General features: G+C 45.4%; 1 protein-coding gene across 1 annotated transcript in view; it reads right to left on the bottom strand.

The window, feature by feature from the left end:
* VSIG2 (V-set and immunoglobulin domain containing 2) overlaps positions 1-14,401 on the bottom strand; it is a 29,637-nt gene extending 15,236 nt beyond the window's left edge. The window contains exons 1-4 of the mRNA XM_040427738.1: positions 14,370-14,401; positions 11,621-11,889; positions 11,391-11,480; positions 2,302-2,465 (exon numbers count right to left, since the gene is read on the bottom strand). Coding sequence (XP_040283672.1) covers positions 2,302-2,465; positions 11,391-11,480; positions 11,621-11,889; positions 14,370-14,401 — 555 coding nt within the window. The remainder of the gene's footprint in view (positions 1-2,301; positions 2,466-11,390; positions 11,481-11,620; positions 11,890-14,369) is intronic.
* Between the last annotated feature and the right edge of the window lie 2,664 nt (positions 14,402-17,065).

Below are 17,065 nucleotides of genomic sequence, written 5' to 3'. Positions count from 1 at the left end.
TCTGTCACGGTCTTTGTTGTGCGCCGTGACACATTAGCCGTACATGCTGGTTGCCAGGGGCAATGCGTTGTTGTCGCAGCATGTATGGTCTTTTCTCCCCTTCTCCTGGTTCTTCCCCTGTCTGGAGGGGTTAACTTCCTGGCTGGGTGTGGACACTTGGGTTTTAGCACCTGTGGCTTCCAGGCTGGAGTCAGTTGTACTCCAGCCTTTGTTGGTGCTGGAGCTTTGCTCCTGTCCTGGGTGTTTTATCTGCCCAGTCCTTGAGGGCCACCTAGTGGGACAAACGGTGGGGAGTGGAGGAAAACTGCCCACCGTATAACGCGGGAAAACAGGGAAGCATTAGGAGGTGACCTGCTCCCTAGCTGCTTCCAAGCATTCCTACGCTATACGGGTGGGAGTTTTCCCCCACTCCCCACCGTGACAGTATGTTCCACTAGGTGGCCCTCAAGGACTGGGCAGATAAAACACCCAGGACAGGAGCAAAGCTCCAGCACCAACAAAGGCTGGAGTACAAATGACTCTAGCCTGGAAGCCACAGGTGTTAAAACCCAAGTGTCCACACCCAGCCAGGAAGTTAACCCCTCCAGCACCAGACAGGGGAGGAACCAGGAGAAGGGGAGAAAAGCCCATACATGCTGCGACAACAACGCATTGCCCCTGGCAACCATCATGTACAGCTAATGTGTCACGGCTCACAACAAAGACCGTGACAACATCTGTGTTGGTCCCATGTTCATAGCTGCCTGCATTGCTGAAAAAATTATGTTTTGATTTATGCAAATGAGCCTCTAGGAGCAACGGGGGCATTGCCGTTACACCTAGAGGCTCTGCTCTCTCTGCAACTGCTGCGTCTTCTGCAATTTTATTGACAGGACCAGACATGATAACATTTTCATTGCCTGGCCCTGTCAATCAAAGTGCAGAGGGCACTGCAGTTGCAGAGAGAGGAGAGCCACTAAGTGTAATGGCAACGCTCCGGTTCTCCTAGAGTCTCATTTGCATATATTAAAACATAATTTTTGTTAGCAATGGAGGCACATATGAACATGGGACCAACACAGATGCCTTCAGCTGCCAAGCGCACATGTAACAGGTCAGCCAGTCTCATAGGTACAAACCTGCTGACAGATGCCCTTTAAGTATTCATTCTCTGATTTGTTGCATTTCCCCACAATGTTGTGCTTTGCTGCACACACCTATCTGAGCAGAGCCAATAACACTGTTGATCCTTACCACCTGGTTCATGAATATAATCCCAGAGCTACAGTAAAGACTGACACATATACCACATAATTCTACATACAGTAACAATACGGGTTTAATTTCCTTTCAGGGTGCATGAAAAGATGCAAGATCATACCCATTATGGCTATACTATATCACCCAGCACGGTTCAGCTCTGGTAAGGTAACTTGCCCATGTCATATGCCATAATAATTAACAGAAAAACTGGCAGGTGACATGAGATGTGACAGTCATACTAATGTGTCCCCCAAAAACTACCCTAATAAATATCAGTCCTGGAGTCGCCTTCTGTTTTCAAGCCATTAATGGGGTTGTTCCATGATCAATGTAAAAAATGACATATGTAACAAAGCTAAAACCAGCCCTGTACCTCACATGGATCCAAAGATCTCCCCATTTATTGCTCTGCTTGATTGATTTCAAGCTAGCAGCTCAGGGGGCGAGTCCTTTCTAAGGATGCATGTCCTGTCTGCTGTAGCTGGTAGCAGCTGAAGGATGGAACTGAACATGTGCATCCAACTCAGCAAGGTGGACAGAGAAATTAGAAAAATAGCAAACAGCAGGTGGCGCTATACAGATACATTTTATTGAATATCTCAGTGGCTATGCAATTTTTTTTTTTTACAAAAGTATTCAGATCCAGGTGCTAGTTTCAAAACTGTAAAAATATTGTTTGCGTGACAACCCCTTTAACAATTTCTATTTTTTTAGGGAAAATTTGCTGATGACCATTATTATTACCACCTATACAGAGGTTATTACCTAGCTTTCCTAGGTTCCTCGAGGGCAACTGTGCCACAAGATATAATGATACCCTCCAGTCTTGTATCACTGTATAGTAGCATGTTTGCAGTTGGATAGGCTGAGTGTAATGGCAGCCATTATCATTGTCACCCATCTTACCCAGGAACAGATATAACTGAGGATCAGCTAAATAACCTGAAAAATGAAGAATTTATATTCACTGGTTATCCCTGGATTTTTGAGGAGGTAAAATTAAAGGGCCAGTACACCCAATACACCTCTGAACATAAATACGTTCTATTCCCTTCTTACCTGCTGCCATTTTGATGATTGGCCGTTTCCGGCTAAAAACTTCCATTCTACCACAAATTGATTACCCACGGTAGTGGAGTACAGACAAGGTAGGACCACGGTGGAGCTGGATTTTCCTACTACTATTTTCTCAGGGCTTGTCACTGTCACAGAATAAACCCAACCTGAGGAAAGATAATAATGGATACCATGGGAGGAGTAGAAAATTCTGGTAGATATATAGATAATACAAAAATGTACAATAAAAAGACAAGTATCTGAATTCTGAAGGGATTATACACAGGGTGCAGCAACTGCTCGGCTGTTTCTGTTCCCTGACATGCTTCTGCTCTACTGTTCTGCTGCTCTACAGACAAAGCTCTGCTATCCCCTTTGTGTGCTGCTCTGCTATTCTTCTGCTGCTGTGACATTGCTGTTCAGCTCTGCCTTGCTTGTGCTGTGCTACGTTATTGTTCTGCAATTCTGCTCTGCTGTTACTAAGCACTGTTGTGCATAAGCTCTGCTATTCTGCTTTGCTGTTCATAAACTCCGTTATCTTGATGCCATGCTGCTGCTCTGCTATTCTTAAAGGGGAAGGCTCAGAATGTTGTAAAATACAAAAAAACACACAAAAAAACAAAAACATACAGTCATCTTCCTGATCTACCATCACTTCCTGGTCCCTCTTGATACACGTGAAATGGCCAGTGACCGGGCAACCCCTTTAAAGGGAACCTGTCCTCAGTTTTTTGTTTATCCAATTGCATGGATAGGACGGTGGGACAGTTAAACAGCATTGTAACCATATCCCTATTGCTTTTTGTAGATTTCCCTTTGATTTGAAAGATCAAGTTGTATGCAAATGCTATACCTGGAGTCATGTGGGTGGTGCGGAAGCTGAGCAGAGTCACAGAGCCATCTCTCTAAGTACGACTACTCGACAATGATTGACATCCACCTCCCCGATCTGAAATCCAAGACAAGTGAGATGACAATCAGTGAGGAGGCGGCGTGCTTACAGGGCTGACTCTGTGACTCTGCACGGCTCCTGCACCACTCACAAGATTCCAGGTATCACTGCTGCACACAGCAGAAGCTTGTATTAAAGGGGTTGTCCAAGTTATTTTTTGTTCTTTGCATGTTTCTAACTAACCAAATGTAAGAGGTTTTCAATTCACTGGATTCATCTACAGTGGCCCCGCTCTCCTAGTCAGCTGAGGTCACATGACCTGTTATGTCAGTTAGCATCCGACAGATCCAGACATCTCCGCCAGGCTGCTCCCCTGCCAGAACAGCCTGATGGAGATGTTTAGCGCAAATTTGAAGCAAGCCTTAGCTGTCTGCCCTGTGTCTCTCCTCCCACTGGATTCTTCAGGAAAGTTTAACCCCTTCTGCCATCAGCAGCACAGACTCAGGGCTGGAGGCTCTGCCTCAGGTACCGAGCAGTATATAAAGACTCCTGTACTCCACTTGAGTTTCAATGCAAAGCTTTTATTTTAGTGCGGTTCCAGTCAAAACGTTTTCGGCTGAGAAGCCTTCTTCAGTGTAACCGGATTATGGCCGCATCGAATCCGAAAAAAAGCTTGAAATAAGAAGAGTTTCCTCTGTGGTCGGCAGGGATGCTGCTGTTTGTATGGGCTCTGTGTCCCTTTCTGGCATGCGGTCTGGGAGGCTAAGGCCTGTATTCCGGATTGCCATGACATGGCAGAAAGGGACACAGAGCCCATACAAACAGCAGCATCCCTGCCGACCACAGAGGAAACTCTTCTTATTTCAAGCTTTTTTTCGGATTCGATGCGGCCATAATCCGGTTACACTGAAGAAGGCTTCTCAGCCGAAAACGTTTTGACTGGAACCGCACTAAAATAAAAGCTTTGCATTGAAACTCAAGTGGAGTACAGGAGTCTTTATATACTGCATTTATCCGGTTTGGGAACCATCTCCTAACACCCACGCTATCCAATTGGAGAACCATCCAACCTTTTATCATCAGGTACCGAGCAGCTACAGGGTTTCCTCTTCTCCGGGCAGTGAAGAGATAAATGCTATACACAGGATCTTCCCTCCCTCCTCACCCTGCAGACACAGAGCTGACAAAGACTGGAGGAGTTCTCTCCTCTGGGCTGTTCTGCTGGCTGTGAGGAAGTGTCTGCAGAGCATCGCACAAGAACAGGTAGGGGGAAGAAACTGTGTGTATCAGCAGGGTCATTGTACTTTACAGCTGGAACTCGTAGTCCTACACATACAACATGCTGCTGAGTATCCCAGTAGTCAGACTGCAGACAGGGCAGCAATTTAATTCATTCCCTTTGCAGATCAGGTGAAGAGAAAATGCAGTCTTTGTTGACACCAACAAATATTCATGAGGAAACCTCAGAGAATGTTGTTACACGCCTCCACAGCTCTGCAACTGCATGTGAACAAAGGGCCAGAACAGTTTTTTGTTTTTACATAACTCGGACAAGTGTTTCCAAATTATGGAAAATCTACCAAAAGTAATAAGAGAATGGTTACAATGCTCTTTACCTATCCCATCCAGTGAAGTGAAGAATTAAAAAGCTGATGACAGGTTCTCTTTAAGCTCTGGTAATCTGTTCTTAAAGCGGTTCTGTAAGAAGGGAAACCCCTTTTCACATGTGCAGGCAAGATGCAGGATACAGAGTGCCAGAGACAGTTGAGCCTTTTGTTAACCCCTGCCTGGCCATATGAAAGCTGTTCCCACTCCTTTCCCTTTAAGTGGTCCTGATTTGCTGCTTTGGTGTTCTTAAAGGGTTTTTGTCACCAGAATTAACCCTATTAAACTTGCTGACATTAGCTATGTGCTAATGTCAGCAGACCCTAACTCTACTATTCTAATGCTTATTGATGGGCCCCTTACTGCACAATATTAACTTTTATGATATGCAAATTAGCCTCTAGGAGCAGGGACGGGGTTGCTCCTGTCGCTAGAGGCTCCGTTCTCCCGCCTCATGTCACGCCCTGCCATCCTTGATTGACAGGGCCAGCATTCATTTTCTCCTACAGGCCCTGTGTGCTGGATAAATCTCGCGCCTGCGCAGTGCCATTTACCCAGCACATAGGGCCAGCAGGAGGAGACGAATGCTGCCTGGCCCTGTCAATCAAGCATGGCAGGGCATGACATGAGGTGGGAGAACGGAGCCTCTAGGAGCAGAAGCAACGCCCCCCCCCCCCCCCTCCCTGCTCCTGAAGGCTAATTTGCAGTGAGGGGGCCATCAATAAGCATAAGAATAGTAGAGTTTTAGGCCCCTTGCAGACGAGCGTTTTTGTCACGCTGTGAGTCCGCAGCGCAGCTCCCGGCCTGACCTCCCAGCACTGATGGGGTCACATAGCATTATATTTATGATGCTATTTAACCCTTACAGTTCTGGAATGTATTGGATAACACATGTATAATGCTATGTGACCCCGTCAGTGCTGGGAGGTCAGGCAGGGAGCTACGCTGCGGACTCACAGCGTGACAAACACTCGTCTGCAAGGGGCCTTAGGGTCTGCTGACATTAGCACATCGCTAATGTCAGCCAGTTTAATAGGGTTAATTTTGGTGACAGAAACCCTTTAAACTCTGCTATTCTGCTGCTCTGCTATTCCTCATCTTTGATGGTCTTTTGCTCTGCTGTACTTCTTTTCTTAAGCTCAGCTACAATATGTAAATCTTTTGCGATTTCTTGTCTCTGCTGTTCTACTGATCTTAAACTCTTGTAATTTGCTGCTTTGCTGTTTTGTAGCTCTGCTATGTTGCTGCTCTGCTATTCCTCTTCTGTTCTTAGCTTTGCGGCGGCTCCTTTTGCAATTCTACTCTTCTATTCTGCTGCTCTGCTCATTAATAATAGGAGATGAGATTTCCATTTTGCCACTTTTCAGACCGGGAATGTGGTGTAATTATAGAGCAGATAAAATATTCTGTTCTGAGATGTAAAATTTGCATGTCTAAAAATGATCAGAATCCTTGTGGTAATAAAAAAATCACAATAATCACTGGACGACTGATAAGTGCTTTGGCCTTGGGTCTTCAATCATGTAAATAAATTTATACCGCCTCCTCACTTCATAATTTTGTGGGTTTTGTCCCAGACTCTAGTTGCATTTTAATAGAATATGGCTGCCTGCAGTAGTGTGGCTGGGAAATGTAATGGGAGTGGGAATTTCGATTGTAACCTCTTCTGCAACAAGGACTGATGTGAATGAACATTCTTCCTGCCTGCAGTCACCACGAGGGGGAGATTAGACACTAACTGCATACAGTTTTATTATGAAGTTAAATGGAAGCTAAAAAAAAAATCATTTTAGTGAGCTCCCCCTAGTGGTGGTTTCAGGCAAACGGAATGTTATCATGCAGCTCTATATCTATGAAGGAGATCTGGAACTCTGTATCAGAAAAATGTAGCTCCCTACTATTATTTATTTGAAAGTGCCATTAATTCCATGGGGCTATAGATCTAAGAGCAGGTATACATACATAATACAAAACGACACAAGTACAAGGTGCATGAATTTAGTAAGAGACTGGCACAGAGAAGGAGAGGATGTTGCCCACAAGAGCTTACAATCTACAAATCCACCATGTACCTTAACAGGTAGTAACAGCAGAGGCTTGTCATTCAGCTTCCCCTCTGTAACACATTTCTTTGTGTGTATCTGTGTATGTATACATGTTGTTATTTGTATATTTATGTGCAAGTGATTCAAGTATGGGGGTTCCATACAGATTCAGTTATACAGTCTGCGGACGTTGTCTCCACAGTCAAATAATAGCACTTTTATAATCAGCCGCTTACCTGTGTGAGCAGCGAGTCCGAGGAGTATGAGAAGGGAACATTCGCCCAGCATGGTGCCCAGTGCCAGTTGCTATGTCTGTCTGATAGCGGAGGCTGGAACTTGTTATCTGCTTGACCATTGTGTGAGTCACTGGGACCGGCCCAACTGTACCTGCCATATTTGCCTAGTGCTATGCTGTGAAATAAGAAACAACTACTACAAGGTGTACAGAGGAGGAAACAAGAAAACTGAAGGTTTCAATGTGGACAGAAATATGCTGGGCAAAACCTAAAAACCGACTATGACCTGGAGTAATACTGCCCCTCTACCCACTGCTGTCCTCCTTACTACTCCTCTCCTCTGCTTCATACAGCCTGACTTGGCAATTGCTTTAATGGGGCAGATCTTGTGTGCTAGTGACATGCTCCACTCCCGCCCTATTTGTGCTCATAATGTAACATTAAAGAGCAACCCCAGTCAGATAGACAAATTCCGTACTTTACTTACTTACATTTCCATCTATAGGGGGCAGTGATATTCTTGTACATAGGAGGGAGTGTTATAGTAGTTTTAGTCTTGTACATAGCTGCATTATTATACTAGATATATTCTTGTACATATGAGGCAGTATTATAGTAGTTATATTTTTGTACATAGAGGCAGTATTATAGTAGTTATATTTTTGTACATAGGGGGCATTATTATACTAGATATAGTCTTGTACATATGAGGCAGTATTATAGTAGTTATATTCTTGTACATAAGGGCAATATTATAGTAGTTATAGTTTTGTACATAGGAGCAGTATTATAGTAGTTATATTTTTGTACGTAGGGTGCAGTATTATATTAGTTATATTCTTGTACATAGGGGCAGTATTATAGTAGTTATATTTTTGTACATAGGGTGCAGTATTATAGTAGTTATATTCTTGTACATAGAGGCAGTATTATAGTAGTTATATTTTTGTACATAGGGGCAGTATTATAGTAGTTATATTCTTGTACATAGAGGGCATTATTATAGTAGCTATATTCTTGTTCATATGGGCACTATTACAGTAGTTATATTTTTGTACATAGGGGGCATTATTATACTAGATATATTCTTGTACATATGAGGCAGTATTATAGTAGTTATATTCTTGTACATAAGGGCAGTATTATAGTAGTTATAGTTTTGTACATAGGAGCAGTATTATAGTAGTTATATTTTTGTACATAGGGTGCAGTATTATAGTAGTTATATTCTTGTACATAGGGGGCAGTATTATAGTAGTTATATTTTTGTACATAGGGTGCAGTATTATAGTAGTTATATTCTTGAACATAGGGGCAGTATTATAGTAGTTATATTCTTGTACATAAGGGCATTATTATAGTAACTGCCGTATATTCTTGTTCATACGGGCAGTATTAGTGTCCATTCACACGTCCGTAAAATGGGTCCGCATCCGTTCCACAAATTGCGGATGCGCATTTCCGGAGCGCATCCCCGATCTTCCAGTCCGCGGCTCCAGAAAAAAATGGAACATGTCTGCAATTGCGGACAAGAATAGGCAGTTCTATGGGGGTGCTGGCCGGGTGTATTGCAATTTGCAGATCCGCAATACACTACGGACGTGTGAATGGACCCTTACAGTAGTTATATTTTTGTACATATGGGCAGTATTATAGTGGTTATATTCTTGTACATATGGGCAGTATTATAGTAGTTATATTCTTAACCAAATTTATTTTTATTAAAAGAATAAAGTACACCATACAATCACATACCATCATACTTTGATGAAAGGCAGTATAACAAGCATTTCATGGAAGTGAAGTGACAAATAATGCAAATCAAAGCTGTACATGGTGTCTAAAATAAAACCATTAATGGCAAAATAATAACAGTAAGGAACAACGGGAAAGGAAAGGAATGGTAAGGAGGGGGGGGGGGGGGGGGGGGTTGGAGGGGAATCAAGAGATATCTAACTCTGTCAAGTAAACTTTCTAAAGTTTTTCCATGGTGACCAGATTTTAAGAAATTGAAGGCGGGTGAAGGATTCCCAATGGGCCAGCTCTTCAAATCTATAAATCTGATCCACCTTGTCTCTCCACATCATTACAGTAGGAGGTTCAGCATTCTTCCAAAGCAGCGGTATCAGCAATCTCGCCGCCGTGATGAGCATAGTGGGAAGATCAGATCTACAGGGGGACAGCGAGTCATTAGGGCACCAAAGTAAGATCAGTTTGGGATCTAGTTTGACCTGCGTAGCACAAACCTCATTGATCAATGCTTCTATGCTTAACCAGAACGCTTTGATCCTCTCACAATACCACCAAATGTGTGATAGGGAACCTATATCCTTCCTACACCTTGAGATGTCTGCGTTGAGCTTGTGTAGAAATTCCAGGGATTTGTACCATCTGGTAAGTAGCTTATATGAATTCTCTTGTATTCTAATACAGCGACTAAAGCCATGGGAGTGTGAGAGGATAAAAGCCCTTTCCGGATCTGAGAGCCGAATAGAGAGCTCTCTTTCCCAAGAATTGAGGAAGTGTAGCTCAGGAGGGGAGGATGAGAGCAATTCTTTATATATGGTAGACAGCGGTTTAGGAATCTTACATGTGTCTGAAATCCGTTTTTCTAACCAAGAAGGGGAGCTAGTGGTAGTTGAAGGTGGAAGTTTAATTAATTTAATATCTTTCTGCAGGGCGAACACCTGAAGAAAGTGGGCATTTTTAATTTTGAGGTCATTCAAGACTGGAGTCCAATCTAAGTTCCCATCTGGAGTCTGGATGTCACTAATGGGAATTTCAGCCAGGAGAGGCCAGATGCCTGAAGGCGTCTTAGCTTCCGGGTGAACGTGGAACTGTAAGAAGGAGAGTGGTGTGCGTGGGATAGGAAATGTAAGCACTTTGGCTTTGTATTGCCTGGCCCATTCTACCAATAGGCTCTTCCATAGGGGCAAGAAGGAGGAGCTACCAGGTGAACAATGGGATAGACCCCAGAGTATCCGTCTCATTTTAGTGGTAAGCAGAGAGCGCTCTAGACGCACATATGGCGCATCATAGGAGTTATTAAGAAGAGACAGACCTCTGAATAGTTGATAAGCCGCATAGTAGGAGCGCATGTCAGGCAGACCAAAGCCGCCAAACCTTTTCTCTCTGGTCAGCACAGAATAAGCAATTCTGGCAGGTTTGTTGCCCCACAAAAAGAGTGAGAAAACTCGCCGAGTGTCGACAAAAAATGAGTGCGCAGCCAAATAGGCAAAACTTGTAGTAGGTACAAAAATTTAGGGGCTATAAATGTCTTGAGGTAGCTCCTCCTTCCACACCAGGAAATAAACGGGAGTTTGATAGATTGTAAGTGTTTCCTAACCGATGAGAGTAAGGGGGCATAATTAAGAGCAAACAAGTCCTTTGCTTGAGCAGGGACATGTACCCCTAAAAATACTATATCTTTTGTAGCCCATTGAAAGGGGGTAATTTTCTGAAGCGCCTCTTTCACCGAGTCAGGGCAGGTAACATTGAGGGCCATGGACTTACTATAGTTGATTTTGAAGTTTGAAACAAAACCAAATTCCTCAAAAAGGAACAAGAGCCTAGGGAAAGAAGTTTCGGGATTAGACGTCATTATTAATAGGTCATCAGCAAATGCGGCTGTCAAGTGGATCTGAGAATTGATGGTAAGGCCCCTAACAGCAGGATCCTGCCGGATCTTACAGAGCAAAGTCTCCATAACTAAGACAAATAAAGATGGACAGAGGGGGCAACCCTGCCTCGTCCCGTTAGAGATGGCGAAGGAGGGAGAAAGCGTACCGTTTATTTTGAGTTTGGCAGACGGGGCTGAGTACAAAGTGAAGATCGCGGATATGAACGAGTCTGGGAAACCAAACCTCGACAGGGCCCGCGACATATAATGCCAACCGACCCTGTCGAAGGCCTTCTCTGCGTCCGTGCTCAACAAGGCCAAAGGTGTGGATGAGCTTCTAGCCCACTCCATAAGATGAAGCAGGCGTATCGTGTTCTCACAGCCCTGTCTGCCACGCACAAATCCCGCTTGCTCGCTATCAATAAGATGCGGGAGCATCAGCTGAATACGCTGCGCTAATATTTTGGCCCACCACTTGACATCCGCATTTAGCAGAGAGATAGGGAGGTAGCTGCCACATTGGAGGGGATCTTTGTTTTCTTTGTGGATTATAGTTATGTGAGCCTCTAATGTCTGAGGGGGTAAAGATCCTCCAGACAGAAGGAAGTTACATAGTGTCTGAAAATGAGGGGTCAGAATGTCTCTGAAGGTCTTATAATACGATATGGGAAGTCCATCTGGACCTGGACTCTTACCTGATGGTATGGAGGATAGGACCTTGTCAATCTCTTCTCTTGACACAGGGGCGACTAGCTGAGAGGCTTGGAGGGGGCTAATGGAGGGAGCTGTAGAGTTGATAGGAACTCATCTGTGGCCTGCTCAACCGAAGTGGAACCAGGACGGCCTGGGGTGGGAAGGTTATAAAGATCCGCATAAAATGCGCTAAAAGCTTTTGCTATGTCATGGGTCGATTTATGCTTATTACCTTTTGCGTCCAGAATTGTGGGGATAAATGAATCCGCGTGGCGTTGCTTAGCCATGGCAGACATCAGTTTATTCCCTTTGTTCCCATGGGCATAAGCTTTAAACTTGGAGCGAAATATAAGCTTCGCAGATTTAGCATTAAACAGGTTTTTCAGTTCCGTCCTGGCCTCCACCAATTCAGCAGCCACAGCCTGAGCCTGGGTTTGCTTATGAGTCAATTCTAGACTTGCTATGCGGGACAACAGGTCATCCACAGCCTTGGAGCGCAGTCTTTTAACATGCGAGCCCAGGGCTATTAGTTCTCCTCTAACTACTGCTTTATGGGTTTCCCACAATAGTAGTTCTATTCTTGTACATAGGGGCAGTATTATAGTTGTTATTTTCTTGTACATAGGGGCAGTATTATGGTAGTTATATTATTGTACATAGGGGCAATATTATAATAGTTATATTCTTGTACTTGGGGGCAGTATTATAGTAGTCATATTCTTGTACATAGGGGCAATATTATAGTAGTTAAATACTTGTACATAGGAGCAGTACTATAGTAGTTATATTCTTATACCTAGAGAGCAGTATTATGGTAGTTAGAGTATTGTGCATAGGGATAGTATTGTGGTACTTATTTTCTTGTTCATATGGGAACCATATTATAGTAGTTAAAGTCTTGTACCTATGGAACGGTATTATAGTATATTCTTGATATAGGTGACAGTATTATAACAGTTAGTTCATACTTGGAGGGCCATTCAGAATAAAAAAAATATATATATATTTACCAGAACCTATATTACACGATCTCTTAAGGGTCCATTCACACGTCCGTAGATGTTTTGCGGTCCACAAATTGCGGATCCGCAAAACACGGACACCGGCAATGAGCGTTCCGCATTTCACGGACCGCACATCGCTGGCACTATAATAGAAAATGCCTTTTCTTGTCCACAATTGCGGACAAGAATAGGACATGTTCTATTTTTTTAGGGACAGAATTGCGGATCCGGAAGTGCAAATCCGGAAATGCAGATGCGGACAGCACATAGCATCCATTCTGGCCCCATTGAAAATGAATGGGTCCGCAAAATACGGAACGGATCCGGAAAAAAATTGTGAATGTGCGAATGGACCCTGTGAGATTCATGAAAGATTGCTGCACAAGCTGTGTTAACATCATAATGAGGGGAAATGCTGTGACAGTAGACCCTGTGTTGTCACATACCCTCCCCCCACAAGTTTATAAAGAAGGGATATCCCAAGCTGTCTCATTCCACCCCCTCTATCATTAGAATTATATGTATGGCAACATATGACAAAACATCCCCATTCTCTTTTATCGCCTCTCGTTGTTAGCTCGTGGATAATTACTGAGTTGTTTCTCTCCTGGAGACAACGTCTAATTGTTATGTTTTATAAGGGGTACATACTGTATAAGGTGTATTTTTGTGCAGGGATATACATTTCGAATAATCTGGCGTTCTGTAGGTAGTATATTAGTAAATATGCCTGATCATTAGAAGTTTTCCTGTAGGTCAACCAACATTATATAAGACTAGCTGAAGGATACGGCTTCGCACGGGTATATTTAATCTATTTCATATAATGTTTGCGTGTGTCGTTAAAAGATATCGACAGTATCCACTATAACAGTGACATCTACAGCACCCCGCCCCCTTAACAGTGACCTGCACAGCCCCCACCGCTTAACACTGACCCCCCCCCCCCCACAGTGCCCCGTCTCCTTAAAATGGCCCTCCACAGCAGTCCACCCCCTTAAATTTGACTTTTACAGCAGCCTGCCCCTTAAACAGTGAGTTCCACAGCACCCCACCCCCTTGACAGTGACCTCTGCAGGGGCCTGCCCCCTTAACAGTGACCTCTACAGCACCCGCCCCTTAATACTGACCATAGGTTACAGTCCCCTTAACTGAACTCCACCATTCCCAGTCCGCCTTAACAGAGACCTCCAGAGTGACTGCCCCTTTAACAGTGACTGCCACAGTATCCCACTCCCTTAACAGTGACCTCCACTGTACCCCTTTCCCTTAACAGTGACCTCACAGTACCCCGCTGCCCCTTTAATAGTGACCTCCACAGTCTATTCCTCCCTTAACATTGACCTCCACAGCGGCCTGCCCCCTTAACAGCAACATCCACAGCACCCTCCCCTTTAACAGTGACCTCCACAGCGGCCTCCCCTTTATTAGTGACCTCCACAGTATCCCGTCTCCCAGAGGCATAACTAGAGTTCTATGGGCCCCGGGGCAAACTTTGAATTGGGCCCCCCCCCCACCGGGCCCGACCCCCCCACCAGTCATACACAGGGGACTGGCATGGCATCAAATCCTTCATAGAGGCCCGGCCTCGGGGGCAAAATCATGAAATATATACAGAGCGGGCAAAAAATTTAATATATACACAGGAGACAAATGTAATATATACAGAGGGGGCAAAATGTATATATATACCCTCTGCGCCTGCGATCGTTACACCCCTGCCTTTATATAAATCCATTTTGCCCCCTCTGTATATATTACATTTGTCCCCTGTGTATATATTAAATTTTTTGCCCGCTCTGTATATATTTAATTTTTTTTCACTTTGCCCCTATATATGTCATTATTTTGTCCCCCAGGCTGGGCCCCTATGAAGGATTTGCTGCCATGCCAGTCCCCTGTGTATTACCACTGTGCCACGCTGCCAGGTGCCCCAATGTGAGTTATGAAGCCAGCGGTGTGTGCACATTTACACACCTTCTCTGAGGAGACTGCTCCACTCCCGTCATCCGGCGTGCGCCGCGGGCCCGAGTGATTCGGCGAGATCACAGCAAGAAAGCAGTGCCGGATTGGTGGAGGCGGGGCCGGGGGTGGGGCGGGATGTAATTCACTGTGAGAGCGCAGTGCTGTGCCACCGGTCAGGCATGACCTGACTGGCCATTATTAAAGTAAGATTAAACATTTTTAAATCACTTGCGTGCGGGGCTGTGGAGACCGCGAACATTAGGACTTGCAAGGGGGGACCTTTGGGCCCCCCTGGCTTAGTGGCCCGGTCACAACTGCGACCGCTGCGACCCCTATAGTTACGCCACTGCCGTCTCCCTAACATTGATTTCCACAATAACCCGTCCCTTTAACAGTGACCTCCACAGAGCTCTGTTCCCTTAAAATGTGACTTCCACAACACCCCATCCCCCTTAACAGTGACCTCTACAGCACCCTGCCCCTTAACACTGACCCTAATAGCGGACCGTCCCCCTAACTATGACCTCCACCGTTCCCTGCCCCCTTAACAGAGACCTCCACAGTGCCCGCCCCTTTAACAATGACCTTCACAGCATCCCGTCCACTTAACAGAGACCTCCACAGTGGCCGCCCCTTAATTAGTGAGCTCTACAGTACCCCATCTCCTTAACAGTGATTTCCACAACACTCCGCCCCCTTAACAGTGGCCTCTACAGCAATCTGTCCCTTAACACTGACCTCCATAGAGGACTGTCCCCTTAACTGCGACCTCGACAGGCTTTCAGACTCCCTGTCCTCCGTCCGTTGGCTGCGGAGTGGGAAAGGGCGTGGCCTAACCGGGTCGGGGGCATGGTTTAGTGGGACCTGGGGGCGGCGTTTTAACCTCTTGGGGACACATGACGTACCGGTACGTCATGATGCCCTGGTACTTAAGGACAGGACTCCCTCTTTTCCCGGATGGCCGATCGGTTAGCAAGCAGAGTGTCAGCACATTGCTGACACTCTGCTTGAAACGGCTGACATCTGTGCTGTAATGTCAGCTGTGCTGTGATATCAGCTGCTGTGCCGTTTCAGCCCCCGATTCTTGACGGGATGACAGAGGGAGGGGGGCCCCCTCCCTCCCCATCACCCGCTGCTCTGTTGTGGCAGCGAGTGATGGTTACCATGGCAACCGGACGCCTTCGCAGGCTTCCGTTAGCCATGGTAAGGCTATGTATGATCAGACTTCTGCTAAAGGCAGAAGTGTGATCAGACCAAGTGTAAAGTGAAAATACAGTACAGTACAGTATATAGTGTACTGTATTGTATTATACAGACATTAGACCCACTGGATCTTCAAGATCCAAGTGGGTCTGGATCAAAAAAATGCAAAAAAAGTGAAAAAAAAAGTAAAAATTTAACCACCTCCGGACCGCCTAACGCAGGATTGCGTTCCGGAGGTGGCAGCGCTGCGCAGAGTCACGCATATACGCGTCATCTCGCGAGACGCGAGATTTCGCTCCAAGCCGGCCCGCGCATGCGCATCGCGGGCCGGCAAAATTCAAAGAACAAGTTCGTCACCAGCCTGCCAGCAACGATCATTGGCTGGCAGGCTGGCGATTTTCAAAAAATCCAATCCAAAGTCATATAACAGATCATATTAGTAAATATGATCTGTTATATGGCTTGTCTGCTCCTGTGCTGGTCCTTTTCGTCGGTTGGATCCAGCACAGGAGCAGACTGAACTGTGAGTACACCAAACACTACACCTTAGCCCCAGATCACCCACCTGCACCCCAATTAACCCTTTGATCACCCCTTTGATCGCCCCTGTCAATCACTAGTGAAAGGAAAAAAAGTGATCAGTGTAAACTGTCACTTTTTTTTTTTCACTGGTATTGGCTGTTAGGTTTTAGGGATAGTTTAGGCCCCTTGGTTAGGTAGTTAGCGTCAGTTAGCGCCCACCCCACCGCAGTCACTTTTATTCGCTGTTTAGCGTATCGCTAATCAGCATTTGTACTTTTATAGTATCTGTAAGTGATCAAAACTGATCACGGTCAGATCTATAATAGTATTAGTGTCACCTTAGCTCGCCCTCCACCCAAAACGCAGTGTTTGCCCGATCAGGCCTGATCGGTCGCCCACACGTGCGTTCACCCACGCCCGCCCCACCGCAGTGACAAAAAATTATTATTTTTTGATCACTGCACATTCATTTTACACGCACTGCGGCGATAAAAAAATCAGTTTTGATATTTTTTATCAACCGCAGCAGCCTCCGGTACTTCGCTAGCCTCCCCTTTGTAAGACAGGTTTGCTTTTTTTCTTGGGTAGTCTCAGGGAATACCCCTAAATTTAGTAGTCCAAAATGTCAAACAGGGGGTATTCTTCTGAAGAGGCCTACAGGATTCTGACCCAGTCGGATGAGGAGTGGGAACCCTCATCTGACGAATCTAGCGGGTCAGAATATGAACCTGTGGAAAGCAGTGGCTCTCTGACCCAAAGTTCGGACGAGGAGGTGGAGGTCCCTGGCAGCACCAGGCGTACCCGGCCCCATGTCGCTAGACCACAGGTTACGCAGGATCCGCTTCAAGAGCAGCAGAGTGGGGCTGTCGCTGCCGGATCACGTGGTGAGGCATACACCAGCAGCGCAGCCCTTCCTGGACCTAGTACCAGCACTGCCGTACAACCTGGTGAAGTAGCGAGCACCAGAAGGGCAGTTGAAGCTG

The sequence above is a fragment of the Bufo bufo genome, chromosome 1 (genome assembly GCF_905171765.1).
Source record: "Bufo bufo chromosome 1, aBufBuf1.1, whole genome shotgun sequence".
Lineage (NCBI taxonomy): Eukaryota > Metazoa > Chordata > Amphibia > Anura > Bufonidae > Bufo > Bufo bufo.
Note: the sequence above shows the minus strand (reverse complement) of the source record. Positions and strands in the feature narration are given on the sequence as shown.